This window comes from Canis lupus, chromosome 9 (assembly GCF_003254725.2).
Source record: "Canis lupus dingo isolate Sandy chromosome 9, ASM325472v2, whole genome shotgun sequence".
NCBI classification, from domain to species: Eukaryota; Metazoa; Chordata; class Mammalia; order Carnivora; family Canidae; genus Canis; species Canis lupus.
In genome coordinates, this window is record NC_064251.1 from 6536649 (window position 1) to 6563209 (window position 26561).

A 26561-nucleotide genomic window follows, 5' to 3' on the forward strand; every position below is an offset into this window, starting at 1 on the left:
TTGTGGTTTTGATTTGTATTTCCCTGATGGCAAGTGATGCAGAGCATTTTCTCATGTGCATGTTGGCCATGTCTATGTCTTCCTCTGTGAGATTTCTCTTCATGTCTTTTGTCCATTTCATGATTAGATTGTTTGTTTCTTTGGTGTTGAGTTTAATAAGTTCTTTATAGATCTTGGAAACTAGCCCTTTATCTGATATGTCATTTGCAAATATCTTCTCCCATTCTGTAGGTTGTCTTTGAGTTTTGTTGACTGTATCCTTTGCTGTGCAAAAGCTTCTTATCTTGATGAAGTCCCAATAGTTCATTTTTGCTTTTGTTTCTTTTGCCTTCGTGGATGTATCTTGCAAGAAGTTACTGTGGCCGAGTTCAAAAAGAGTGTTGCCTGTGTTCACCTCTAGGATTTTGATGGAATCTTGTCTCACATTTAGATCTTTCATCCATTTTGAGTTTATCTTTGTGTATGGTGAAAGAGAGTGGTCTAGTTTCATTCTTCTGCATGTGGATGTCCAATTTTCCCAGCACCATTTATTGAAGAGACTGTCTTTCTTCCAATGGATAGTCTTTCATCCTTTATTGAATATTAATTGACATAAAGTTGAGGGTCCACTTCTGGATTCTCTATTCTGTTTCATTGATCTATGTGTCTGTTTTTGTGGGAAACCACAAGTGTTGGAGAGGATGCGGAGAAAAGGGAACCCTCTTACACTGTTGGTGGGAATGTGAAATGGTGCAGCCACTCTGGAAAACTGTGTGGAGGTTCCTCAAACAGTTAAAAATAGACCTGCCCTACGACCCAGCAATTGCACTGATGGGGATTTACCCCAAAGATACAGATGCAATGAAATGCCGGGACACTTGCACCCCGATGTTTATAGCAGCAATGTCCACAATAGCCAAACTGTGGAAGGAGCCTCGATGTCCATCGAAAGATGAATGGAATAAGAAGATGTGGTTTATGTATACAATGGAATATTACTCAGCCATTAGAAATGACAAATACCCACCATTTGCTTCAACGTGGATGGAACTGGAGGATATTATGCTGAGTGAAATAAGTCAATCAGAGAAGGACAAACATTATATGTTCTCATTCATTTGGAGAATATAAATAATAGTGAAAAGGAATAGAAGGGAAGGGAGAAGAAATGGGTAGGAAATATCAGAAAGGGAGACAGAACATAAAGACTCCTAACTCTGGGAAAGGATCTAGGGTTGGTGGAAGGGGAGGAAGGCGGGGGGTGGGGGTGAATGGGTGACGGGCACTGAAGGGGGCACTTGACGGGATGAGCACTGGGTGTTATTCTGTATGTTGGCAAATTGAACACCAATAAAAAATAAATTTATTATTTAAAAAATGGGGGACAGAAGAATTAACTCAGAGTAGAGAGGGAAAGGGAACAGAGGACAGAGGGGAGATGACATGTGAAGGAAGAGGAGAGCCCTGTGGGAAAGTCACTTAGGAAGGCATTTGCATAAACATTTTGAGCTGGGAAGCAGCATAGTCCACAGCCAGGGGAAACACTGCTAGAGGTGGCAGAGGAAGTGTCTAGGCCACAATGAAGCTGATGGGAAAAGGCTACTTCTCCTTCCTTTTAAAATCTCTCCTCTGTCTCAGAAGGGCAGAGAATCTCAGGGGGGAGCCTGAGATGAAGGGGCCTGCAGGTCAGGCTCAGGGCTGGTCCAGGGTCTAGGGCGGGAGGGGTGGTCTGGGATGCATCAAGGTGAGTTGCCCAGAAGGAGGGTTAGGATGGGGCTGTTTGCAGCAATGCTGGGGTATGAGCCCTAAGCACTGCATTCCTCCCCACGTGCAGACCCAACATGCCTCCATCACTTCCTTGGACCAACACTCTGAGGGTCTAGTGTCTCTGCCTTGCTGCACTGTGTGCCCTGGTTTGCTGGCAGCAGGCTTCCCAGCTCCCCAGGCACACTGGCAAGTGGCACCCTGGCCAGTGTGACACTTTGCTTCCCCAAAGCATCAAAGACACATCATCACATCAACCACAGGCTCCCAAAGGATGGCACTGCCTTTCTCCTAATTTTTGAAATTAGGAAGTAACTGAAGAAAAAAATTAAGGGAAGTAGAAGAGAGAAACTATAAAAGAATAATTTAGAGAAATAGAATGCATTTTGCCTCTGAGCTCAGTTCCAGTCCCTGGAGAGCAGTGGGCATTAGCTGAGCACCAGGGAGACAACCCAGGCAGGCAGGATATGTGGCTGCTCTTGATTCTCTTCCTTCCTGTCGTCAGAGGTGAGTAGGGTGGGGGCTTCAGAGCGGAGCACCTGCAGTTCAGATATGGGATGCGGATAGGGTATGTTGTGGGGGAAATGGTAGGGCCTTTCATTCATATAAAGATTACTTATTTTTAAAAAAAATCTTTAAAGTTTTTGCTACCAAACAGATACTAAGTTAGGTTTTGGAGAAAAAAATAAAAATAAATAACACAAACAGTGTCTGGTTTCTAGAGCTCTGTTTGTCATCCCTGGCACATAGGTGGATAGACAGATGATGAATGTATTGATGGGTCATGGATGGATAGATAGATAGATAGATAGATAGATAGATAGATAGATAGAAGGATTCATGCACAAGTATACACACATACATAAATGCATGAATTCTTAGGAACTCTGAAGCAGCCTAGAAACTCAGCTCCAACTCAGAACCATTCAGTGAACATGAGGTTCAGGCATCTGTATGATTTAAAACCCTGCACACCTGGTCTTGACTTGTAGCTAGAGCCAAGATTCTCTCTTCTGAAGAGCTCAGGGAGAGGGAGGAAGACAAGCAGCAAAAGCAGGGTGTGATGGGCTCTTTGGACAGTTGCTCAGCCCCACACATCAGGCTGCCTGAGTCCCTGCTCCAGATGAGCCAAAGACCAGACACTCATCCAGTGTCATTAACATAACCAGCGAGACTCATTGAGTGGCATCCCTGGGAAGGGAAGACCAGAGATTAGAAGGGCTGGATGGCAAATCTTTAGATGCAGCTGGTGTCTGATGCTCAGAGAAGACAAAAGCTAGTATGGCAGGACCATTTGGCTGCCCTAGCTCTGTTGCTTCTCAACCTCCAGAACCACAGGGCCTGGGGCAGGATCCAGACAGTGTCTCCTCTGGGAAGGAGGTCATCCTGGGACATAAAATGACCCCATTTACTCATCCATTGACTTCTCATCATAGAAGTGGAAGTAAACAACTCTGAATGAGAGATTTGCATGCAGAATATTTAATGGTAAAATGTCCATGTCAATATATTCTTTTTCTTTTTTCTATAAATTATTTTAAATTTTAGACACAGAGAGAAAGACAGAAAGACACACACACACACACACAGGGCGAGTGGGAGGAGGGGCAGAGGGAGAGGATCTCAAGCAGACTCCATGCTGAGTATGGAGCCCAGCATGGAGCTCAGTCTCAGGACCCTGATATCATGACCTGAGTGAAAATCAAGAATCAGCCACAGAATGCACTGAGCCACTCAGGTGCTCCACATACTACTATTTTCTTAATTTGGAGGTTCATGTGGATAAAAGATTACATATGCATATGAGTCATAAGAGCAAAAACCACAGGCTTAAAGCTTACCTAGAGAAATTTCTTTTCTCACAGTTCTCAATGCTGGGCCACCCAGATCAAAGTGCAAGCAGATTCAGTTTGTGATGAAAGCTCTCATTCTGGGTTTCAGGCAGCCACCTTCTCACAGTGACCTTCACCTTGTGCCCAGGCAAGGAGAGACAGGGAGATCAGGAGACAGAGACAGAGAGAAAGAAGGAGAGAGAAGCTCTCAGGTGACTTTTCTTACAAGAGCACCGATCCCATCTTGACGTCCCCGTCACAATCTCCTCTAGCCCGAATGACCTTCCAAAGGCCCATCTTCCAATACCATCCCGTTGGAACTTACAACTTCAACATAGGAATTTAGGGATAACACAAACATTGTCCTCGACAATCCAGAGGCAGAATTGGTCAAGGGGTGAACAGCGCTAGCTCATCTGTTGTCACTTTGACATCACCACCACCCCTTCTAAGTCCTCTTCTGCATCACTGCCCCAAACCTGGGAATCACCTTTCCTCCAGTCCCCTTCCTTCAATGGGCTGGAGTTTGTCCATGGAAGCAGGTGTCAGAGATTTAGAGGGCGGGAGAACAGCCTCACTCTCTGGAGGCAGCTAAAGTGGCTTGGGTAGATGACAGATTCAGAGTGGCTTCCTGTCACATACCCAGGAATAATTACTCTGCTGGTGGAGACTGAAGATAATTAGTGGCATTTTCTCAGAGAATTTTCAGAATCACAGCAGCTTCTTATGGACTCTTGAGAAAACCCATCCTGGGACTTCGGCTGCAAACACAGCATCACTTTCCCTCACCATGAGTCAATACAGATGCTAGTATATGACTGCTCATAGCAAGATTTTCGCTGGCCAAAGAGTCAAACGACCCATGATTCATCAGCTGGTGAACAGATAAGCTAAATGTGGCCAGTCCCTGCCATGGACTGCAGTGCCCACATGTGCTACCACACGGATGAGCCTTAACACACATTACACTAAGTGAATGAAGCCAGACAAAAAGATCATAGATTGAAGGATTCCATGTATAAGAAGTGTCCAGAATAGAGAAATCTATAGACAAAACGTAGATCCGTGGTTGTGGAAGGCTTCAGGTAAGAGGGAAGTGGGAAATGACAAGGGGTACAGGGTTTCCTTTTGCAGTGACAAAATGTTCTGGAATTAGATGTGGTGGTGGCACAACTTTGTGAAAGTCCTAAAAACCACCAAAGGCTACACTTAAAATTCGTGATATGTGAATTATATCTCAACCTATAAAGTCAACAAAAGTAAATTCTGAGCCTTAAAATGCTTTAATTCGTTTTAGAAAGGGAGAAAGTCCTCATTGTCCTTAACACTTGGAAAAAGAGCACTAGTGGTATTCTTGAGAAAAGAAGATGAATAAAATTATACATATGAGAAAATAATGACAGGAAACAAAAACAGTAACACAAACTAATCTCAAAGCTGGTTTAATGGGGAAAAATCATGGAGGAGAGGAGGAGAAACAGGAGGCAGACATCCCGCAGCAGGTATAATCCACCCAAATCAGACGGCGCATGGGGTTTGAATGTGTAATTAAAACAGAAACAAACATTTGAATTATTAAAGGATACTTTCTAACTGCAGGACTTTGTGCAAATACAAACTCCGTGAACTAGGACTTCCTAGAAAAAACAAACCAGAACAACAGAATGGATTCAAGAACCATCAAAGAACTTGAATCATCAATATTCAGGGGGAAACAATTTCCAGGAACCAAAAAATTTGTCCCAGCAATTAATTTGTCATATAGTTTTGTAGATAGTTTCTTAGGATTATAAAAGAACAGAATTTTTTTTGCTCTATTGATGTAATGATCTCAGGAAATGAAAAAGATGGAAATCTGCCAGGATAATTTTGTGAAAGGAGAATCTCTGATATCAAACCTCAGAAGACAGCACAAAGAAAATTATAGAGAAGAGCCTTCCTTAGGACTCTTGAGCTGGAGCTGAGCACTAATGGCCAGGGTCAGCTGGCAGGCAGGGGTTCTGGGGTCATCCTCTACTGAGAAATTAATAACATAGGAAATAAAAAGTTTTCTAATGAAACCAGTGCTTTAAAATTCAGAGGTTCCATACAAAATCTGGATTTCTGTCTACTCTAGAAAAATGAAAATATCTGAAACCACAGAGCCTACATCTTGCATGAGGACAATGGGCTGAAGTGAACTGGAGCCATGCTTTCCCAATGGTCATTTGCTGTCCAGGTGACATTGGCCACGGGGAAAGGGGTGGATTATGGGAAGTTGCCACTGCTCAGTGTGGACATTTGTGTTTCTGTGAGATGGATAGTTGTGCTCTTAGGGGATTTTTGTGATGGCTTTGACCCAGTGGAGTTTTGAAGGACAAAGGTCTGCTTGTGGAAGGTGTATCGCCTCTTTGACTGTTACTCAACTCATCAGGCACTTGGGCTTATTGGAGTTATTTGTGATGCAGGAGGCTGTGGGTCTGCCTTCAGGGGGTGGGGTGGGGTGGTGACAGGCACCTGGGTTTGTGTTTTTCAGGCTCACCTGCCCTCATGGCAGTGTCCGATGCAGTGAGTGGCCCAGTGCGGGGCTCACTGACCGTGCAGTGTCGCTATGAACCCGGATGGGAGACTTACAATAAGTGGTGGTGTCAAGGAGCTGAGTTGAAAAGCTGCCGTATCCTCGTTCAAACTGATGGATCAGAGAGGGAAGCAAGGGGTGACCGAGTGTCTATCAAGGACAATCAGAAACTGCGTGTGTTCACTGTGACCATGGAGGAGCTCAGGTGGAACAATGCAGACACCTACTGGTGTGGGATTGAGAGATATGGACCTGACCTTGGGGTTAAAGTTAAAGTGACCATTGACCCAGGTAAGAGTATGTGTGTGGGTGGATGAGTCTCTTCAGAACCTGAAGGATCCTCTCCAGTGCCTTAAGTGTCACTCAGAGAGAACTGTCACACAGGATGGTTGAGTCCTGAGTTCTCCCAGAATCCCAGGTGACCTCATGGGTTGGGAGGGACAGAGCTTCTCTCAAATGCTCTCATGGCTGCTGTCCTGTCCTCGAGGAAAAGATCAAGCCGTTCTGGGCATGTGTTTCTCTGCACAGCGCAGTGCCTGAGTCTATTGCCCATAGAGATCAAGGTGATGGTCCCAGTTTCAGCCCATGGACCAAAGGGACCTTCTAGAAGATCCAGCGATCCCAATTCCTGCTAATGCCTTCCTGGACCTCTGGTGTCCATGTGTCCCTGCTCTTTCTGGAGCGTGGGGCCAGGACTTCATAGTGGCTCTTCCTGCCCCCTGTTCCATACCCAGTCTGAGAGGGAAGAATCCCAGGACAGTGTGGGAGCTGTGGTTGATTCCTGAGGTCCAGGAAGGCCTCCACAGTCAAAGGGCTGTTTAAATCCATCCAATAATTTTGTCTGCATCAATGAGATAATCATACGATCTTTCTCCTTGATTCTGTAAGTATGGCATATAATGCTTACTGATTTTCTCACATTCAAACAATTTTGCATCCTTGGGATAAACCCAACATGGTGAATATGTATTCTCTTGCCTTTATATCCTGGATTCAGCTTGCTGATTGTTTGTTACAGACTTTGGCATTTATGTTCATGGGTGATTTTGCCTATAAAATTTCTTTTTTGCACTGCCCTTCTGTCAGGTTTCGGCATTAAGAGTATGCTAGTCCCATTAAATGGACTTGAGATTGCATCCTCTTTTCCTATGTCCCGGAATTTTTTGTATAAGACAGACATTCTTCTTTAAATGATTAGTGGATATCTCATTCAAAGCTCTGCGGGTCTGGAGATTTCTTTGGATAGGCTTAATTATACCTATTTATTCATTCATTCATATTAAGTAAACTCTACCCAAGATAAGGCTTGAACTCCTGACCTCCAGATCAAGAGTTGCAAGCTCTGCTGAGTCAATCAGGAGCTCCTTGAAGAGGTTTTTAATAATGGCTTGGGTTCTTTTTAATAGTTGTAAGATGATTCAGGTTTTCTTTTATAAAAAAGATTTTATTAATTTATTCATGAGAGATGCAGAGAGAGAGGTAGAGACATAGGCAGAGGGAGAAGCAGGCTCCCGGTGGAGAGCCTGATATGGGACTCGATCCCAGGACCCTGGGATCATGACTTGAGCCAACAGCAGATGCTCAACCACTGAGCCCCACAGGTGCCCATTTCTATTTCTTTTTGTTTCTCTTTTAGCATGTCACATTATTTTGCTAGAAATTTGTTTATTCCACCTAAAATTTCAGATTTATTGGCATAAATTTGTTTGGATACACTTGGATAGTCTTCATTATTCTATCCCCTTATTACCTCTCCTTTCCAATATGCTCAGGATATTGTGTGATGTGCCTGTTTTCATTCTTAGCATCGATTATGCAGACCTCTCCTTTTATCATGAATATCTTGCTAGGATTTTGTTTTGTTTAAAAACAAATTGTTGGGTTTATTGGTCTTCTCTATTTTATATATCCTTTCTACTTCACTAATTTTTTTCCTTATTAATTATTTTCTTCTTTCTACTTTTATGTGCAAGTGACCGAGCAGTGTCATTATAGCCCAGGGTGGGAGACCTTCATGAAGTCATGGTGTCCAGATGCTGATTTGGATACCTGTACCATCTTTGTTGAAACTACTGGATCAGAATTTAAGGTGAACATTTTGTCCATCAACAAGAAAAAGCACACATTCTTCATGATCACACTGGGAGAGTAAAAGAACTTATAAGAAAAATCAGCTGTTATTTTTCTGAGGTGTTCCCCAGGTGTTTTTACAGTATGGCAGTCCTGCTCACACCAGAACTCTAGAAATTTAGATAAGGCTTCACCTTAGATTTCCCCCATAAGATCCTGCTTTGCTTTTCCTGGGGCACCTTTTAAAATAAGCACTTGGAGTTAAGCCCATGAAGAATCAGTGGCCTCTTCCCTGACCACCTTATAAGAAATAGGTACTGCCACCCTTCTCTTGGTCTCCTGTTTGCTCCTGGTCTGGGATGGAGGACTGCCCTTCCTCAGGCTTATTGGGTGCCTCTCCCCTAGATCTGTAAACAACAAACTTTGTGATTCTCTTTCCTTTGTGCGGGTGTATTGGAACTGTGCCTTCCATTAAAATGACCCTGGATGTTTATTGGTTCAGAGTGGGACCTTAGCTATTTAGGGAGCTACTTGCCTCCTCATTCAGCAAGCCATGACGTGCATATTTTTAATTCAGCACACCAGCTCCAGCTTCTCAATACACCATGGAGGAACTCAGGCAAGTGAATGCAGACACATCTTTGTGTGGGATTAGGAGACCAGAGCTGACCGCGGGTCTCAGTTAACCTGACCATTGACCCAGGGAAGCACTCTTCTCTCATGTACCAATGTGGCATCTCCTCGGCAAGAGGGAGCCTGTGAAAAACTGAGCAGATTCTTCAACTTTTATATTTATTTGTGGATTTTTAGAAAAAGATATTTTAAAAGTACACAGAATATAAAGTAAAATATACTATAGTGTCTTCTACTCTAGTTGCTACCCAAAGGTGAGGAATGTAACCAGTGTGTGTGTGTGTGTGTGTGTGTAAGAGAGAGGCGGAGAAATTCTATGTCCCTGAAGCATATATATGTGTTTATATTCTTTCCCTCCCTCAAAGTAAAATATCATCTACTGTGCTACAGCTTGCCTAATTTCAAGAATGTATTTTGAAAATCATTCCCTATCAATATGTATAATATTTTTAATGGCTTCATACTATTCCGTGATAGCGGCATATCATGATTTGTTTAATTTTTTTCACTCCTGATGGGCATTTCAGTTGTTTTAAGTTTTTTGCAACTACATACAATTGTGTAACTAAACTCCTGCGTATGTGGCTTGATATCCATTTGTGGCTACACCTGTTAAGGTACGTTCCTATAATAAAATAGCTGTGTTACTGATCAGTGCATCATTCCAGTTTTGATGAATATTATCAAAGAGGTTGTAAACATTTCTACCCTTGTCTGAATGTGTTAATAAACAGTCAGCCCTCAAACCCAGCATTGGATGTTGTCAATTTTTTGTCTTTACACTCTGATTGGCACACTTGACATGTTGACTGCACATGGCCTGGGCCCCCAGAATGCTGTAAGGGGATGAGGGTGAAGGACAGTTGGCAGAAGGAGTAGTGATAGGCACCAAGCAGAAAGTCACCAGGTAGGTGATGCTGAGTAGGCTGACAACCAGCGGACACCTGCCCTTGGGGTTGGGGGTGGGGTTCCAGGCCAAAGCCTGCTCCAGCTTGCAGAGCCTCCTAGTTATCTCCCTCACCACACTAGTCTTTGGCAAATACCAACTTTTATTCAAAGGGGGAGTAGCACCTTCAAAGGCTAATAGGTGAAAAGAAAAACAAAAGAATATTAGCACAAAGCAAATAAAGAGCATACACCATGAGAGGAAATGCCCAAAGAAACAGAGAAATCAGCTCATATGAATAGCTTTATTCAGTCTCAAGGAAACAATAGACAACGAGATGAATCTAGAAGTGTAAAGACAGTGCAGTACAAAATGGAGAAATGAAAATCAATCAGGCTGACCTGGGAAAGACAAGGAGCAGTGGAGAAAGACACATCATTGCCAGGAAGAAACAGGGGAATGAACCCAAAACCCAATGATAAATGTGCCTGCAATGCACCGATGTAGTTTCTTTTGGCAATTTCATAAAGGGACGTTTAAATAAACAGAATATACAAAGTGTGGAGAGGCAGATGTAGGTACAGGACACAAAGAGGTGATGGCACAAATGTTTGCTGTCTATTTCCTTAGAGGAGAAAAAGGAAGCCAAAAGTAAAACACAACTGATTTGGATTAGAAACTAGAGCTCTTTCAGGCTGTAACTGAGAGTTTACATGGTGAAAGGACTGTACAGATGATCCACACCCAGGATACTAAGAAGTTACAGAACCTCTAGGATAAAGACAGAATCGAATGGCTGGTATCAGGAATAATGACCCAATCAGAAGATCATACCAGAAGGAGCACGTTGTGTGAGACGGAAGTAGGCTAGCCTCAGACGTGATAACCACACCCCATCCCAGAAGACGGTGAAGGAAAATCTACATGCTCTGAGCAAATGAGAATATTCTGGGAATATTCTGACAACAAACAGTCTCAGGCATGCAAGGTCTTATGAAATACAGCACCCATGAGCAATTTAAAAATAGAAGATCCACATCATGATAAAATTTTGTCAACAGAGGGAAGTTAAATAGTGAAAAAAGAGAAGCTATGGTCAGCAGTGAATATGTTTTAAATTAGAAAAACCCCTAAGCAATGATGGGAAGTATTACAGAAAAGACTATAAATATCAATAGGTGCAAAGAACACTATGCTCACAAAATCAGGAATGGGATGAGGAGAGTAGACATAGGTGAGATGCAAAATCTTTATCTGTAGGGCACTGAGTCAATAGAGAATTTAAGTGTGTTGTTAAAAGGAAGATGGTAATGTAGGGGCTTGGTGTCCAGGCAAAGTGTGGATTAAGTCCCAGTGAGGGGTTGCTGGGGTTGGGGGTCAGGATCAGAGCAAGGTGTGGAAGTCCTTCCCACCAAGGCTCAGTCCAGGCTGGTGTGGAAAGACCCAAGAAGAGTGGCAAGGGCATCCACATGGGAGGTGGCTCAGTGTAGACATCAAAGCCCATGGAGGGTGACGCTGGGGGCAAGGCGGTGCTAGGGGCTTGGCATAGATGCCACTCACAGACCTCAGAATATATGAGGGCTCCCAGTACAGCAAAAATGAACAAGCAGACAATTTACTTACTGAAACATCCAGCTAAGAGATTCTTGACCACAAGACCCCAGAATTGTAGACTTTTCTGTTTACCTGAATCTGGGGTCTTGGATAAGACATTCCACATTTGCATCTGCCTTTTAAGTCCTCCCTGGCTGTTTCATGTCATTGGGCACATTTCTGGCCAAGTGCAACTGAGTTCTCATATGATATACTGAAAATTTGTAGCCTTGAGAATCTTGGGGCTCATTTAACCACACAGGTTAAAGGTAAGGATTGAGGCCTGGTCAGGAGCAGATTCAGGGCTGGGGGCTGAGAAGAGCAGAGCGTACCCCGAGGGGTACTCATCTTCACATTCTGCTCCAGCAACAGCCACAGACAGGGCTGGCTTCATGGGGGTGCACCTCTGCAGTCCCACTGGGGGCCTCTCAGAAGGGCTTGATTTAGTGCTCCTTTGTCAACATCTGGAAATCATTGGTAATTCTGGGACAAAGGTATTTTCATTTTGCACTGGACCCTGCAAATAGCAGCTGGTCTTGTCCAGAGAAGGCTTTGTCATGCCTGTTCTGCTCAGGACCACTCATGCCAGCCACGCCAGCCACAGGACATTTGCTATTCAGAGATGGGAGGCAGGGTGGAGGCTTGCTGGGAAAATCTAGCTGGAAGTCAGCTATGACCACCCAGCTGCATGGCAGGTGGGTGTCAGCTACAGGTGAAGTCACGATGAGGGCATCCTCTTCATGGGAAACAGAAAAAAGATCTGTGCATTGAGATGTGTTTCTGAGGATGAACTTTAGTGAATCCTCAGCTGACTACACGATGCCCTCAGCCCCTCACTTCCCCCATTTTCTGAGCAACTCTGAGAACAGAACCAAGAGGCTGAAGAAGTAAGCAGAGAAATGCCAAGAAAAGCAGAGGAGGGAGACAGACTGAGCGGCCCCTGGGTGAGGAGTGTTCCAGCTGCAGCTGGAGAGACAGCAGAGGGATGGGGCCATGTGGCTGCCATCGGCTCTGCTGCTCCTCTGCGTCCCAGGTGAGCGGGGCTGGGCAGGTCAGGGTGACAATGGTGTGGGGCAAGGCTGGTGATGGGAAGGGAAGAGATGAGGATACAAGCGAAGAGGGGAGGAGGTGAGCATGGAGAATCCTTGCCCAGACGAACAGGAGGAGGAGTTAATGGTAAGATGCTTCCCATAGGGGAGTGCGTTCTGAGCCCTACAGAACTCGACCACTTGGAATCATCATGGCCACCATTGTTGAAACTCAGGAATACTGTCTTATGCACCAGCCCAAGGGGAGGGGGGCAGACAGCTGATCCTAATTGGGCTAACCACTGTACTACCCGGCTTTCCCTGTAATCTAATCCAATTCTTACACAATCTTATAAAAACAAGAGACCAAGATGCAGAGAGATACAAATTCTTTACTGTAGATCAGTTCATAAAAGGCAGCCAAGGTTCAAAGAGAAATACGTTTATTTCCAAGGTCATTGCTCTTCTTCTAATACCTCTTTCCAAGGTCATCATCTTTTTTTAATATAATACAACAGCCACTTATTACATAACCCCCCCTTTGTGAATAGGTGTTTATGTATCCCAGGTGTTGACACATGTCCCCAGAAAAGATTTGGTTGGTTTTGAATGCTTGTCAATGGGTCGGTTCTGGAAGTGTGCCAGGCCCAAGCTTTTCCTGAGCTAGTGACGCCAGTTTCCAGAAAATACTCCGAGGTCCTGAGCGCTGCTTTCTCAGGCAGGCCTGCCATGTATGGGACCTGAGCCCTGGCGCAGCTTCTGCAAGGGCAGGGCCACTGATAGCACCTCGAAAAGAGCTGGGACTGACCCAGGACTCCCTTGAAGGAGAAATTCAACCAAAGACACACATACCGACCATGTAATAAAACACACACAGGCTAATGTCGGAAACACAATGGTGGGCAAGAGAGAAGCTTGTGATGCACTTTATTCTTTTCAAAATTATTTTTTTAAGTGTTCTAGTTTCTTCACCTTTCCCTACAAATTTTAAAGTAAGCTTGTCTTTATCTACCAAAATGATCTTGCTGGGATTTTAATAGGAATCATGTTAAACATATAGATCATTATTGGGGAAAATGACATCTTTGTGATGTCGATTCTTCCATTTTGTAGTCGTGGTACCTCCTGCAATTTATTTTAATATTCCTTAGCTTTGGTCACCGGTGTTTTGCAAATTGTAGTATATGGATGCTGCACAGGTTCTGTTAGATTTATACCTGGGTGTATCTTCTTGTTGAGCTAATGTGAATAGCACTGTGTGTTTCAATTCATTTTTTGCATGCTGGTTACTAGGATAGAAAAAGGATTGTGTGTGTGTGTTTATGTGTGTATATGTGTGTTTGTGTGTGTTGTCTTTTATCCTGTGACTTATTAAACTCATTTATTAGTTCTAGCATTAGATTCCTTGGGATTTTCCATAGATTCCTTGGGATTTTCTAGACAAGTGTGTCATCTGCACAAAGAGATAATTTTATTTCTTCCTTTCTAATCTGTGTGCTTTAATGGTGTCCTGGAAGTTCTTAAGGTCTTAACTGGAGCTGCTGGAAGGTCTTAACTACTCTGGTGGCCATGTAAGACCTGCTGTTTTCTGGCATTTCTGCTTTGAAAAAGAGAAACCAGAAGTGAGATTGCTCATATTTACATGTAGGCAACAAACTCCATTTAAAAAATATTATGAACAAGGGGTAGTGGAAAGGGGAGGGGGGAGGGGGGATGGAGTGATTGGGTGATGGGCACTGAGGGGGGCATTTGACGAGATGAGCACTGGGTGTTATACTATATGTTGGCAAATCAAATTCTGATAAAAAATATGCAAAAAAAGAAAAAATATTGTGACTGAAACAAAGCATATTTGTAACTTCATGCAATTCATGCCTACAGTCTGTGATCTGTGAGTAAAGCAGAGAAATTGCAGAACTTCGTGTGTCCGTCTGGTATTTACACTTGGGGCCATATGGTGCCCCCAACAGGCCTGGGAACTGACCTTTCAAGCACACAGATGGATTTGCAGGGACGCCATGGGGGCCGGCCTCAGGCTGGCTCTAGGGCAGATCCACGTCTGTTCCCTAGCCTTCTGACTGGGGCTGGGGTCCTCAGCTCTCCCAGGCATCTTGTTCTTTAACATGAATGAAAGCACTAGATTAAGATTCTTCCAAGGGTGCCTGGATGACTCAGTGGGCTGTGTGTCTGATGCTTGGTTTCAGCTCAGGTCATGATCTCAGGGTCCTGGAATCCAGCCCCACATGGGGCTCCCCACTCAGTGGGGTCCGCTTCTCTTCTCCCTCCCCTACTGCCACTCAGCGGTGCTCATATGGGCTCTCTCTCTCTCTCTCTCTCTCTCTCTCTGTCTCAAATAAATAAATACATCTTAAAAAAAGTTTCTTCCACGTGGCAATTCTAACATGGGACTGCAAATTTCTTAACACTACTTTCATTAAGATCTGGGGGTTAGGTCCCCTCCCCTTGAGTCTGGGTAGGCTGTGGCTGCTGCTATAATTATCCTCCTAAGGAGCCTATTTACTCATTTTCTTTCCCTAGAAGCACACCCTCCCACTTGCTGTGAAATTTTAATACTGAAGATATACTATATATGTCCACATTCTCTTGATTTATAAGTAAATTGATTGATTCATGTACTAATCGAACATCTATGTTTTGTATATGAAAAGAGTATCGTTTTTTTACCCTCCAAGAACCAACGTTTGTCTCCATTGGAAGGCACGGATAGAGCATGGTGACAGTGACTCTGTGTGACTTCCAAGGCCTGGCCAGAAGAAACCCTGTAGCTCCTTCTTCAGATTCTCTAAATGCTGGCCCTGGGGACTCTCCCAGTCAGAACCTGGAGGCCACATGGAGAGGCTACCTGGAGGATTTGGGATCAACGATCAAGACTGTTGGGTCACCCGGGCTCATGTTCCAGGTGCATGGGCAAAGAAGCTTCCAGATGACAGCAGCACTCAGCCATTTGAGTCACCACCTCCCCAACTGATCTTCCAACTGAGGCCTCAGACGTGACAGAGCAGAGATAGGACATCTCTATCTCAATCCACTGGGATTCCTGACACAGAATCTGTGACATGACAAAGTGATCACTGTTTTATTCCATAAGGAAAATCTAAGCATAGATACCTGGACCATTTGGGCTCTATCTGTTCTAAGGTCAAGCAAGATGGTAAGAGGAACGTGCTGCCTCTGCCGTGGGCCTGGTGGGCTGTGAGGAGTTGCTGGCTGCTGCCAAGAGCCCCTGTGTGACTCAGCTCTGTGGTGGGGACAGCTGGGCAGGAGCTCCCATGTGGTAACACGCAGGCTGCTGGGCTTGAGGTCTTGCCCTTTCCTAACGGGCGACCCAGAACCATGTGGGCTGCAGGTGTCAGCATGTGGCGGAGGTACTCCCCGCTGCAGCAGAAAGCTCCCCTGCCCCCGCAATCCACTTCCGCAATGCCCCCACCTCGTCAAAGAAAAGCTCTGGTCAAAAACCCACTAGCGCCTTTCCTAACAAATGGGCTCAAGGAGAAGAACAGAGCACCAGCAAAAGACAGCCGGGGAGTTTGCTTCAGATGAAATAGTCCAGGACACAGAGCAGGGGGTCAGAAAAGTCTACTCAGTTGCAGAGGAATTATAGACAACATGACCTCACTAAAAGAAGGAGCTCAGGAAAGAGATATAGTTCCTCAAAAATGGCTCAAAATAAAATGTGGATACAAAAAAAGAGCACCCAGAGTTCAGGAAGGATGTGAAGTGGAAGAGAAAAAACTCCATAGATCCCACAGTTTTATTGAGAGGAGATATGTTATATTTCTGAAAATTAAAAATGAAAAAGGCTTGTGTGGTTAGTGTTTAATGTGTGATTGGAGAGCCCCGCATCCCGGGCTGGCCTTTGCTCACCTGGGAGATGGGAGAATGGAAAGGCCAAAAGTTAGGTAAATCCCAGGAGTGGGTGATGCTGGGTCAGAGCTGGAGTGTGGACAGCATCACAGGTGTGAAGGGGACAGATCTGAGCCCCTCATTGGTCCCATCTGGTTGGAGAAGTCCAAAATGTCCCTGGAGCCCTGCGCCTGAAGGACCAGGGAGGCCAAGGGACCAAGGAGGGACAGAAATGAACTATTCTTGAGACCACTCTGTGCGTCCCTTGTCCTTGGAGACCACCGATGTAGATAAAAGGACACAGGGATACTTATATTGTCTCAAAGCTCCTCGCCACAGAACACTTATTCCTTACATGGGGAAAAAGTAACTTCAATGAGTTTTGACAAATTTATAGTCACATTGGGTTTAGAGTCACATGGGACTCGCTGCAATGGATGGGTTGTCCTCTCACATATAAAGCATTGAAATACTGTCCCAACAAAATAATCTCTAAAGAGCCCGGGTAAGTCATAGATTTAATAGGAAATGTATGGAGCAAACAGATGGGATGAGAGTCGGGGATGGTCCACCTGTCTGCAATCTTTAACATTCAGGCATTCTTTCTGCAGGAGGCACCGAATCAGCAGCAGGTGGAATGGGCAACCTCTGTACACCTGGCCCATAAGGGGTCTCTGGCCATTGGAACACTTGGGGGCTTTGGGATTTAATTCCAGTTTTATGGTTCCTGGTTGGTCTGGAATTGTAAAAGCCATCATTGGCCAGAGTCCTGAATGATGTAAGAGGCCGTTATCCTTGGCAGAGCCACTGCAGGGTCCCAAGGAAGAGTGGCACCAGGAGGATCCACGCCGGAGGATTCTGGGCTGCTACGGAAGAGACCAGGGTCCCCGACCTGTGCAGAGCAGAGAGGGACCCAGAGTTTATTCCTGGGGTCAGCACAAGAGAAGTCCCCACCTAACAGGGACCCTCATTTCTGCAACCACTGCCCGTTCCCTCCTCAGAAGTCAGAGGGTGTGGGAGTATCGTGAGTGGGAGCTGTGGTTCTCCTGCTCAGGCTGACTCTATTCTCCCCCTGGGTCCCCTGACGCCACATCACAGTACACAGCAGGAATCCAAGCAAAGACCCCTTCACAGAGGTCAAGAGCACAAAGCTGAGGTTGCAGAGCAGGACCCTGTGCAGGGAACACGGTGACAGGTGTGAGCTCCCTCTTCAGGGGCAGCCCAACCCCTTCCTCCCTGACCTGACTCCTGAGCCCAGAGCTGCAGGCAGGCAGCCTTGGTCCCTGCCAGGGAAGCCCCTCTGAGGGCACAGACGTGCTGCCCAAGGCTCAATCTATAGGGGCTTCCCTGCAGGCTTAGCCTGGGGTCCAGCACCCATGGCCCCTGATTTCATCCTGCTTTATGGCTGCTCCCCTACAATTCCCCTCCACCTCACCTGCAGGCCAGCCACGCCCAAGGCTTTTCTTGGTCTGTCTTTCTCATTCTACTTCTGTCCCACTTTGGGTCAGTTCTGCTCAACTTTGAAGCTCAAAACTAATATTCCCAATTTGAAGGGAAGAAATTTCCTGACCCTTGTTCATCTGGATATTTACCTTCTGGGTTCTCCTGGTAGGGGCCACTCTCAGCTCTGACCCCCATGTGGTAGCACATATGAGGTGTACTCTCTCTTACATCCTGTTTAGTGGACGTGGGATCTAGGAGGACAATGGCCCTTGCTTACATGAGTCCCCCTGGTGGTCCCTCTCAGTGTCCAAGAGTCTGACCCCCTCACCTCGGCCTCATCCCCTCCTCCCCCAGCAGGGTCAGGACCTGTGTAGGTCACCTTGCTCTGTCCTTCTACCTGCCTTGAGCGTGACGGGTCATGTGGATTTCACAGGTGGTGTTCTGGAGAGAGTGCATGCTGCTTTGCATTCCTCAAAATATCCTTTAAGTCACTGTGCTCTTTTCACAAATTCCACTCCCTGTGGAGCTGCTGTCCCATCTCTCCACCCTACAGGCTTCTCCTATGTTCTTTGGTTTCCTAAAAGTTCTGCATCCTCCGCTCCCCACTCAACAGAACAACTGGTCTCCAAACATCACCAGTAGGACACAGTTGGTTTCATAGCATGAGCCAAGTGCCTCCCCTATTTAGAGGGATACTGAACACACTGCCTGAGGGGCCAGGCTCAAGGAATAGGGGACTTGAGACAGGAAGAAAGTAGGACTGGAACTGGATGCGAGCTGATGGAGGGAGATATGGATGGTGGGACCCAGGGAGGGGTGCACCTTCACCCAGTCTCTGATGGGGTGAAACTGGGGAAGTGTTTGCCCTTTGATGAATGAGTGAATTGATTGTTTATTGGGTGACTCTTGGTGGGGAGGGGTTCAGGTAGATGGCCCAGCCTCTTCCCATGTTGGGAATATGAGAAAGCAGGAATCCCAGCTTCCCACTCCTTCCCAGCATTTCCCTAGCACTTGGGGAGGGGAGGGCTGGAGCCATAGAGCAGATACCCACCCTTGACTGTGTGTGAGTGGAGTAACACCCCTCTCAGAGATGTCCTAATCCCCAGAGCTGTGAATGTGGTAGGTTACATGGCAAGGGGGAGTGCATGATGAGATGCAGTTAAGATTCCCAACCAGCTGACCTAGAGATGGGGAGATTATCCTGGGCTATCCAGGTGGACCTTATGTCATCAGCTGTGTGTGTATAAGTGATAGAACAGGGGAGAGCCAGTGTCACAATAATGCGGCATGAGGAGGACTTGACCACCACTGCTGGCTGTGAGGACAGAAGGGACCCCGAGCCTGGTGGCCCAGGGGTCTCTAGAAGCTGGAAAAGACAAGGAAGTGCTTCTCCCTCAGAGCCTCCAGAAGAGCCAGCCCTGCCAGCACCTTCACTTTAGCCCAGGGAGCCTCATGTCAGACCTCTGCTCTCTAAAGCCTTACATCATCAAACTGGTTTGTCTTTTGCCACCAGGTAGGTGGTGATTTGTCTCAGCAGCCACAGGAAAGGAACACAGAGCAGTTCCCTTCTGATGTAGTTGAGGCTGGAACCACCTACACCTTTTTGGGGTCCTTGTGAGTTGGGAGGCAGGTCAGAAGGAGACCAGAGCCTTCTCTCCTGCCGCCCAGCTGAAGAACTTTGTTAGGTTCTTCCTGGGGAGTGGGGAGCTCTTTAAGTACTCAGAGGCATAAATGAGGGGGCCCAGGGCAGACGATGCTGATTCTCCCCTGCCAGGAAACCTCAGAGTGTCCAAGGGGTCCCTGACAGAGTGCCCCGAGGGGAGTGGTCACAGGGCAACAGGGGGAAAGGTCTGCTGGGGTCCAGCTCTGCTCACCTGCTGCCAGGGTTGATCACGGGCTGACTGCTGGTGAGGCCCTGGGTAGATGGAAGCAAGGTATGACTTGCCATTGTGGGTCTTGGCACAGTTGTGGGAAAGTCTGTTGGATCTGGTGCTAAACGCACAGAGCAGAGCATGGTGTGAGAGTGATGCAGGTGGCTCCCCAGGGCCATCTCCTCTCCCCACCCTCAGGGATAAAGCTTCTGCCTTAGCATCAGTGTTTACCCATGTTGGTCTGGTCTTGTGTCTTTTTGGTTTCTCATCCCAAACATTCTATTACTTCACTTGCATAGAAACATCAGTTCACCACCATGGGAGGCATGGAGGGTGGGGAGCTCTGTGGCAATTGCACTCAGCTCAATCTCAGTGTCCTGTCTGGCACAGCTGAGCACGTCAGAACCATGTTCCCACGCCTGGAGTTTCCATCAGCCAGGCCAGCTCCTTTCTGAGTCTCAGCCTTACCTGAGGCAGGCTGTGTGCCACCTGCCCTGAAGTGATGTGACCCAGAGCGGCTGGCCCAGGGTTCCCCTGTTTCCTGCAGCCACCCAGTACCTGCAGCCCCTATGTCCCCTCGGGTCCTCCCTGCCTCCCCAGGGCCTGCTTCCTTATTTCAATAGGTCTGACAATAAAGTTTGTCCAGTTGGAGGGTCCAGGCTTAAATCTCTCGCACCAGGTCCTCCTGACTTTTTGCACGCATCCACCACCTTTGTTGTCTTTTTCAGTAAATCTCTGGAACATTCTACACCAGCGTATCTCTCCACTGCAGACATTTGCGCACCATATTTACATATACTAAGTTTGTAGAGACTTTTTTCTGCTTTATAAAGTAGATGTATTACCTACCTATTGTCTGCATGGCTGTGTGTCTGTATGTTGGAGAGAAGACTGAAGGGTCCAGAGGCAGAGCTGTGGGGTGGGAGCTACAGCATGACTCCCTTTCCAGGCCTGTCTCTGGGGGGCCCTTAGTGCCTCTGGGGCAGCTGGGGTGGAGTTCAACATACCCTCCAAGATTCAGAGGCAGCCGGAGAGGGGGTCCTCGCACCTGGTGGAGCCTGCCTTTCCTTCTCCCAGAAATGATATCAGAATCCCTCCCCTGCTGCTTTGCTTATGTGGCCAGAGGAGGGAGGGGAAGCAGGAGGGGACAGGGAGAAGGTCTTTTGTCCCATAGCTAAGACTGACAGGACCACAGCCTTCTAACACCCCACTCCTCACTGCTTGCCTCCACTCAGCTGGAGCTGCAAGGGGGTGGACAGACTGGGAGAAGAGAAGCTGCCTTCCCTGGACACGCCTGTCCTAGCTGAGTTTGTCCTTCACTACTGCTTCTGGGAGAGCAGATGGAGATGTGCAGATGTGGGAGTTCGCCCTTTCTTCCAGTCTTTCCCAGACTCATGGTGCCCCCTCATACACACTCGCACATGGACACACACACACACAGTTCAGGCAAGTTTAGAGACTCCTCTCCATCATCAGGGGAGAGAGAGGAACAGTCCTGGCTCCTCCGTGGGTGGGTACCAGGGCCCCAGAACACAGCAGGGAGTAGTGCCTACCTGGGTCGACAACCATGGAAAATTTGTACCCCAGGTCAGAGCCGGTTCTCTCAATCCCACACCAGTAGATGTCTGCATCATCATACCAGAGATTCTCCAAGGTCATGGTGATAGTGTGGCGACTGTGATTGTCCTGGATGGACGCACGGCCCTTCTTCACCAGTTGCTCTGACCCAGTGGTTTTAACAAGCATTCTGCAGGAATTCCAGTACTTTCCGCGGCACCACCACTTCTTGTAGGATTCCCATCCTGGACTATACTCACAGTATGCCGTCAATGTGCCCCCCTCTGTGCCTCTAACCGTCGCCTCCTGGGAGATGGAGAAGTGGCCTAGAAAACAGAAACCCAGCATTCATCTCCTCCTCCCTTGAGCCCAGGGTTGGTCCCAGGCATGGCTGGGGTACCTGGCACCGCCCTGAAGACCAGCCAGGAGCCTCTGCCCTCTGTGTAATCACCACATCCCACCTGTCCCTTCATCCCCTACAGTATGTCTTTTGCTGTCCCCTCTTTCTGATGTCCCCTTGGGCCTCCTAACTGCCCAACGCAGGGTCCTGTGCTCACTCCCCATCCTACTTACTGACCACCCACCCCCTCCCTTGCCCTCTGCTGACACCTCTTCCCAGCAAGCCAGAGCCCATACTGCAGTCGTAGGTGTACTTTTGATTCCCAGAGCTGTTGAGACAGCGGGATCTGCTCCCCAACCACTCCGACACTCTACCCCCAACCACCTAAAATACCTCACCCTCTGAATCCACACATGGCTCAGAACTAAACACACACTCACACATACAACAAACATGCATACACACTCACACAGTGATTACATTTTTTTTTTTTTTACTACACACCTTGCTCTTCTGTGTCTCCATATATTTGTACAAGCTGATGCCTCGGCCTGGAATGTTCTCTCCTCTGCTTGAAGAAACCAGGCCCTTATAGTCATGCACTCAAGGCTCAGATCAAACAATGTCTCTTCTACGGTGTCTCCGCTTCTGCAGCCAACTGGATCATCCCGGTGCCACCAAAGCACTTTGTCCCTGTCTCCGTTGCTGCACTTATGACACTGGATGAGGGTTTGGTCTTTGGCTCATCCAGAGCAGAGCTTCAGGCAGCCTGGTGCGTGGGGTTGAGCACCTCTCCAGAGAGCCTGTCACCCCAGGTTTTGCTGCCTGTCTTCCTCCCTGTAACCGAGCTCTTCAGCAGAGAGGATCTCGGCTCTAGCTACAAGTCAAGAGCAGTTGTGCAGGCCTTTAAATGATCCAGGTGTCTGAACCTCATCTTAACTGAGTGGGTATCAGCTGGAGCTTGGGTTTCTGTGCTCCCTCAACATTTCTCAAGAATTCACACAGTTACATATGTGTGTATATATGTGCCCATGTATGCCTCTATCCACCATCTACCCATCCATCCACGCATCCATCCATGCATGCATGCATCCATCCATCATCTGTCTCTCCAAACATCTGCCAGGGTTGTCAAGCAGTGCCCTAGAAAACAGATACTGTTTGTGTTATTTATTTTTATTTTGTTTCCTCAATACCTAACTTAGTACCTGTCAAGTAACAAAACTTAAAAAAATTTCACAAATAAATGTCTGGATGTGTGAAAGGCCCTGCCATTTCCCCTGGGACAGACTCTGTCTGTGTCCCACCCCAGCCCTGCAGGTGCTCTGTCCTGAAGCCCCTGCCCTACTCACCTTGGATGACGAGAAGGAGCAGAATCCGGAGCAGCCTCATGTCCTGCCTGCCTGGGTTGTCTCCCTGGTGCTCAGCTAATGCCCCCTGCTCTCTGGGACTGGAACTGAGCTCAGAGGCAACCTACCTTGTACTTCTCTAAGTTAATCTTTTATAGTTTCTCTCATCTATGTTTTATTTTTTCTCTTCAGTTACTTCCTAATTTCATTAATTACGAGAAGAGGAGTGCCGTCTTTTGGGAGCGTATAGCTGATGTGATGAGGTGTCCCCTCTCTTTACTCTGGTTCTTCACCTCAGCATCTCCTGGAATCTGGCCCTGATGGCCTTCTCTCCGGGGAGGGCCCCTGCTCCCCTCTCTAGCACCACCTCCAGTCTCTGCACACCTACTTACTTCCTGCCACCTCCATCCCCCAACTCAGTTCTGGACCTCCACTGGCTACTGGAACCTTTGTAGAGCTGTCTACCCTGTGAGCTCAGATGTGCTCAAAATGCAATTTCTGGTAATCTCCATTCCTCCAGTCAATCTGTCCCAACATCTGGTCCATGGGCCCAGGGCCACCCTCTCCACCAGCGCATACCAGACTAGCCTTCCTAAGATAAAGCCCATTCGGCCTTCTTCCTGCCACCTACCACTTCAGAAGGCCTTGTTGGGATAGTGGGGTAGGAGGTGGAGCGGCCAAGGGCTTTGCCAGCAGGAGGAGGAGAAGGTGCTGTGGGCCAGTCCCCAGAGTTCCTGTCCCCTTCAAGGTCCTTCTAGCTGCACCAAGAATCAAATTGACATGAGACAGATGAACAGGAGAAACTCAAAGTTAATAGCATACATGCAGGGAATCCACATAGACATGGCAGTCAGGCATAATAGGCTCTGAATGTCATCCTGAATTAAGAGAAGAGGGTGGGGAGTTCGAGACTTCAAAGGGAAGGAATACAATTTATCCCTGGTGGGATGCCTGGGTGGCTCAGCAGTTGAGTGTGTGCCTTCAGCTCAGGCGATTCCGGGTCTGAGGATCGAGTCCTGCATCTGGCTCTCTGTGAGGAGCCCGCTTCTCCCTCTGCCTGTGTCTCTGCCTCTATCTGTGTGTCTCTCATGAATAAATGATAAAAAAAATCTTTTTAAAAATTTATCCCTGGCAATGACTCTTATTCTGCAAAGACCCTGCAACTGAGAATCCTCTATGTAGTTAAGGGAGGGGCAAGGGTTTCTCTGGAGCTGGCGGTGTCTTTGAGGGCCTTCAACTCAGAGTAATCTTCATGCAAAAGTGGCCCATTAGGGGGCCGCCTGCCTTCAGCCCCTGGACCTGTTTGTGTTCACGTGTGAGGGCTGAGCCTTCTGCGATTGAGGGTCTTAGCGAACCCTAGGTTTCCCACCTGAGACAAAGAATTTATGAAAGAGGGTGGGCAGGATATCCACCTCCCTTCAAACTTTTCCCTCCCACCCTTTCTCAGGTTCTACTGCGGTGTAATTTGGTAAAATAAACCGCACCCACTTAAAGTGCACAGTTTGAAACGTTTATCTTCTTGTCTTTAGTACTTCTCAAATTTTACACACGGTACGATTTTGAGGTGGATTTCAGTTCTACGTGTTGAACACACACACCGCAAACATTGCAAAGCAATGCTATCCCCTCGCCAGAAGGGTCTGTAACTAAGACTTCCGTTTCTCTGATGGCAGGCAGTCCAGCTGCTGAGGTTGGGACTTCAGGTGCTGAGGTGGCTTCCTGGGCTGTGCTGCCACGTGCACTGGCTCAGCTTTCTGGAGCCCTGCAGGTGCTCCTCCGAAGTGCCCTCCAGGGGTCGGCCTGTGACTGGCGGCGGTCTTCCTCCAAAGCTCTCTAAGTGGGTGCTCCCTCAGGGGCTCTGGTCAGGTGCGCACAGCTGGGGTGCGAGTCTCGGTGGTCTAGGGTGCGTTTCTCCAGGGGCTTCCGCTTGTCCGTCCCCCCAGACATCGCCTCCCAGCTTTCAGAGCCTCCACCCCCTCCCTTCCTGGTCCTTTGGCTGGGAAGCTTTGCAAGCTGAGGCTTTTCTCTCCCCAGTCTGCCATTTACTTCCTGTGGTTGGGTTTGTTTCCAGGGCCAAGCAGAGAGAGGACAAAGAGAGAAAGAAGATGCAGTGATAGTCATCCGTTCCCCGGCCCACCTAACTCCCGAGGTCTGGGAACCCTGGAGGTTCCCCCAGGTCTGGGACCAGCTCTGGGACCCTAGCTCTTTAGGGCAGCAAGGACTCTCCTGAGTTGCCTGGCGGCTGCAGGTAAAAATGCAACTTCTGTCCAGAGGCTTGTGGAGACCTGGTGGGAGGGAAAGAAAACACAACCAATAAAAGTCCTGGAATCGGACCTCCCTCTTCCCTGAGGTCATCTTTTCTCTGTGCATCCTGAGCTCTTAGGGTCCCTGCTGAGCATATACTTTCAGGATATGAGCTGCATGGTTCACGCTCAGGCAGGAGGATAAGAAAGGAAACATAAACAGAGAACTCACAGCGGCGTTGCTCCTATACTTGGTCTGGTTCCTTTCTCCAGTCTCCTGCTGAGGTTCATTTTGCCGACTGCTCAGATGGTTGCTCCATGTACCCTGTCTGGGTTCTTAGCTGTAGTCGGGGGAGAGCTCTGTGGTGTGTGACACTCATCTCACCCGAACTGGAAGCCTGCAGCACAGATTTGCAAGAGCAGATCTGGGAACTGGGACAATGGCCAACAATACAGAAATAGTTACTTATGCTACATTCACATAATGAAACACCAAGGCTGCTAGTTAAAGGATTAAGTGAGCACAGGTGTAATAGCTTGGAGAGAATTCACAGTAAAATTTAAATCCTTGGTATTGGAGTATAAAATACACACAGAAAGTGCACACATCAGAAGTGCACAGCTCAATACATTTGCATAAAGAAAACACACCTATGAACCAGCACCTAGATCAAGAAAGAAACATTCCCATCCTCAGGGAGATTCTCTAACTTCATAAAATATGTGGGGAATCCAAGGCAGCTAGAGAGGATGCTGGGGGCCACCTTCAGTCCTCTTCATTCTGGAACATAGAAGACCTTTCTTTCCTCTACCAAGAAGGCACAGGCTGTAGGCCTAGAAGGCATGGGAGGCTCAAAGAACTTGGCACACTGCGACACCCCTGTTTCACACTCTGCGTTGTCCCCACATACTCAGAGCCCCAGTCAGCTATGTTCTGGCTCATTCTCCATCACGTTCAGGCGACCAACAATGATCAGTCATTTGAGGCATGGGGGGAGGACCAGACCAGAGCAGACCAAACCAACACATGACCACAGAGTGAGGAGAGTTTCAAAAATTTCAGCAAGCAGAGAACAAAAAAAAAGGAGTTCTTGAGATGAAAATATAATTCCTAAACTAAATATTTCATGCAAATATTGGAAGAAAAGTAAAAACACAAAACCAAACCAAATCTTCTCAAGAGGTAGAACTAACCTCACACATGTAGATAACATAAAAGAAAAAAGGAGACAAAAAAAGGAGCTACTCAGGGGTGCTTGGGTGGCTCAGGTAATGATCCCGGGGTCCTGGGACAAACGCCTGCATTGGGCTCCCTGCTCGGCAGGGAATCTACTTCTCCCTCTCCCTCTGCACCCCCCCTGCTTGTTTTCTCTCTTTCTCTGTCAAATAAATAAAATGTTTTTTAAAAAGAGAATTGAGGGATGTCTGGGTCATTCAGCAGTGAGCGTCTGCATTCGGCTCAGGGGGTAATCCCAGGGTCTTGGGATCGAGTCCTGCATTGGGCTCTCCACGGAAAGCCTGCTTCTCCCTCCACCTGTGTCTCTGCCTCTCT

At 47.3% G+C, this 26561-nt stretch overlaps 3 protein-coding genes across 4 annotated transcripts in view; 2 read left to right on the plus strand and 1 right to left on the minus strand.

Annotated features, from left to right (window-relative positions):
- Positions 1 to 2094: 2094 nt before the first annotated feature.
- Positions 2095 to 9585, plus strand: LOC112672762 (CMRF35-like molecule 7). Of its 2 annotated transcripts, XM_025467897.3 has the most exons (4): positions 2095 to 2250; positions 6091 to 6423; positions 8106 to 8221; positions 8780 to 9585. In XM_025467897.3, exons 1-4 carry the CDS (start codon positions 2211 to 2213, stop codon positions 8855 to 8857), a joined length of 567 nt encoding a protein of 188 aa, XP_025323682.3. In that variant the 5' UTR covers positions 2095 to 2210; the 3' UTR covers positions 8858 to 9585. The 2 variants fall into 2 exon arrangements, with proteins under 2 accessions (XP_025323682.3, XP_025323683.3); XM_025467898.3 differs by having other exon boundaries at positions 8106 to 9585.
- Positions 9586 to 12176: 2591 nt separating this feature from the next.
- Positions 12177 to 26561, plus strand: part of LOC112672759 (protein CD300H) — a 28706-nt gene continuing 14321 nt past the window's right edge. The window contains exon 1 of the mRNA XM_049113932.1: positions 12177 to 12347. Within this exon, the coding sequence (XP_048969889.1) occupies positions 12308 to 12347 (40 nt within the window). The 5' untranslated portion in view covers positions 12177 to 12307. The remainder of the gene's footprint in view (positions 12348 to 26561) is intronic.
- LOC112672761 (CMRF35-like molecule 1) lies at positions 16707 to 25408 on the minus strand. Its single transcript, XM_035721176.2, has 5 exons — positions 25242 to 25408; positions 22770 to 25051; positions 21074 to 21403; positions 19524 to 19641; positions 16707 to 17098 (listed from the first exon to the last, which is right to left on the minus strand). The coding sequence occupies exons 2-5, from the start codon at positions 22807 to 22809 to the stop codon at positions 16996 to 16998; spliced, it is 591 nt and encodes a 196-aa protein (XP_035577069.1). The 5' UTR covers positions 22810 to 25051; positions 25242 to 25408; the 3' UTR covers positions 16707 to 16995.

Coding starts and splice junctions, on each gene's coding strand:
- LOC112672762 (XM_025467897.3), top strand. CDS start 2,211: ATGTGGCTGCTCTTGATTCTCTTCCTTCCTGTCGTCAGAG. Junction 2,251..6,090: donor CTTCCTTCCTGTCGTCAGAG/GTGAGTAGGGTG, acceptor TGTGTTTTTCAG/GCTCACCTGCCCTCATGGCA. Junction 8,222..8,779: donor CTACTGGATCAGAATTTAAG/GTGAACATTTTG, acceptor TTTTTAATTCAG/CACACCAGCTCCAGCTTCTC.
- LOC112672761 (XM_035721176.2), bottom strand. CDS start 22,809: ATGAGGCTGCTCCGGATTCTGCTCCTTCTCGTCATCCAAG. Junction 21,404..22,769: donor GCTCCTTCTCGTCATCCAAG/GTGAGTAGGGCA, acceptor TCTGTTTTCTAG/GCCACTTCTCCATCTCCCAG. Junction 19,642..21,073: donor TTCCATGGTTGTCGACCCAG/GTAGGCACTACT, acceptor CTGTGCGTTTAG/CACCAGATCCAACAGACTTT.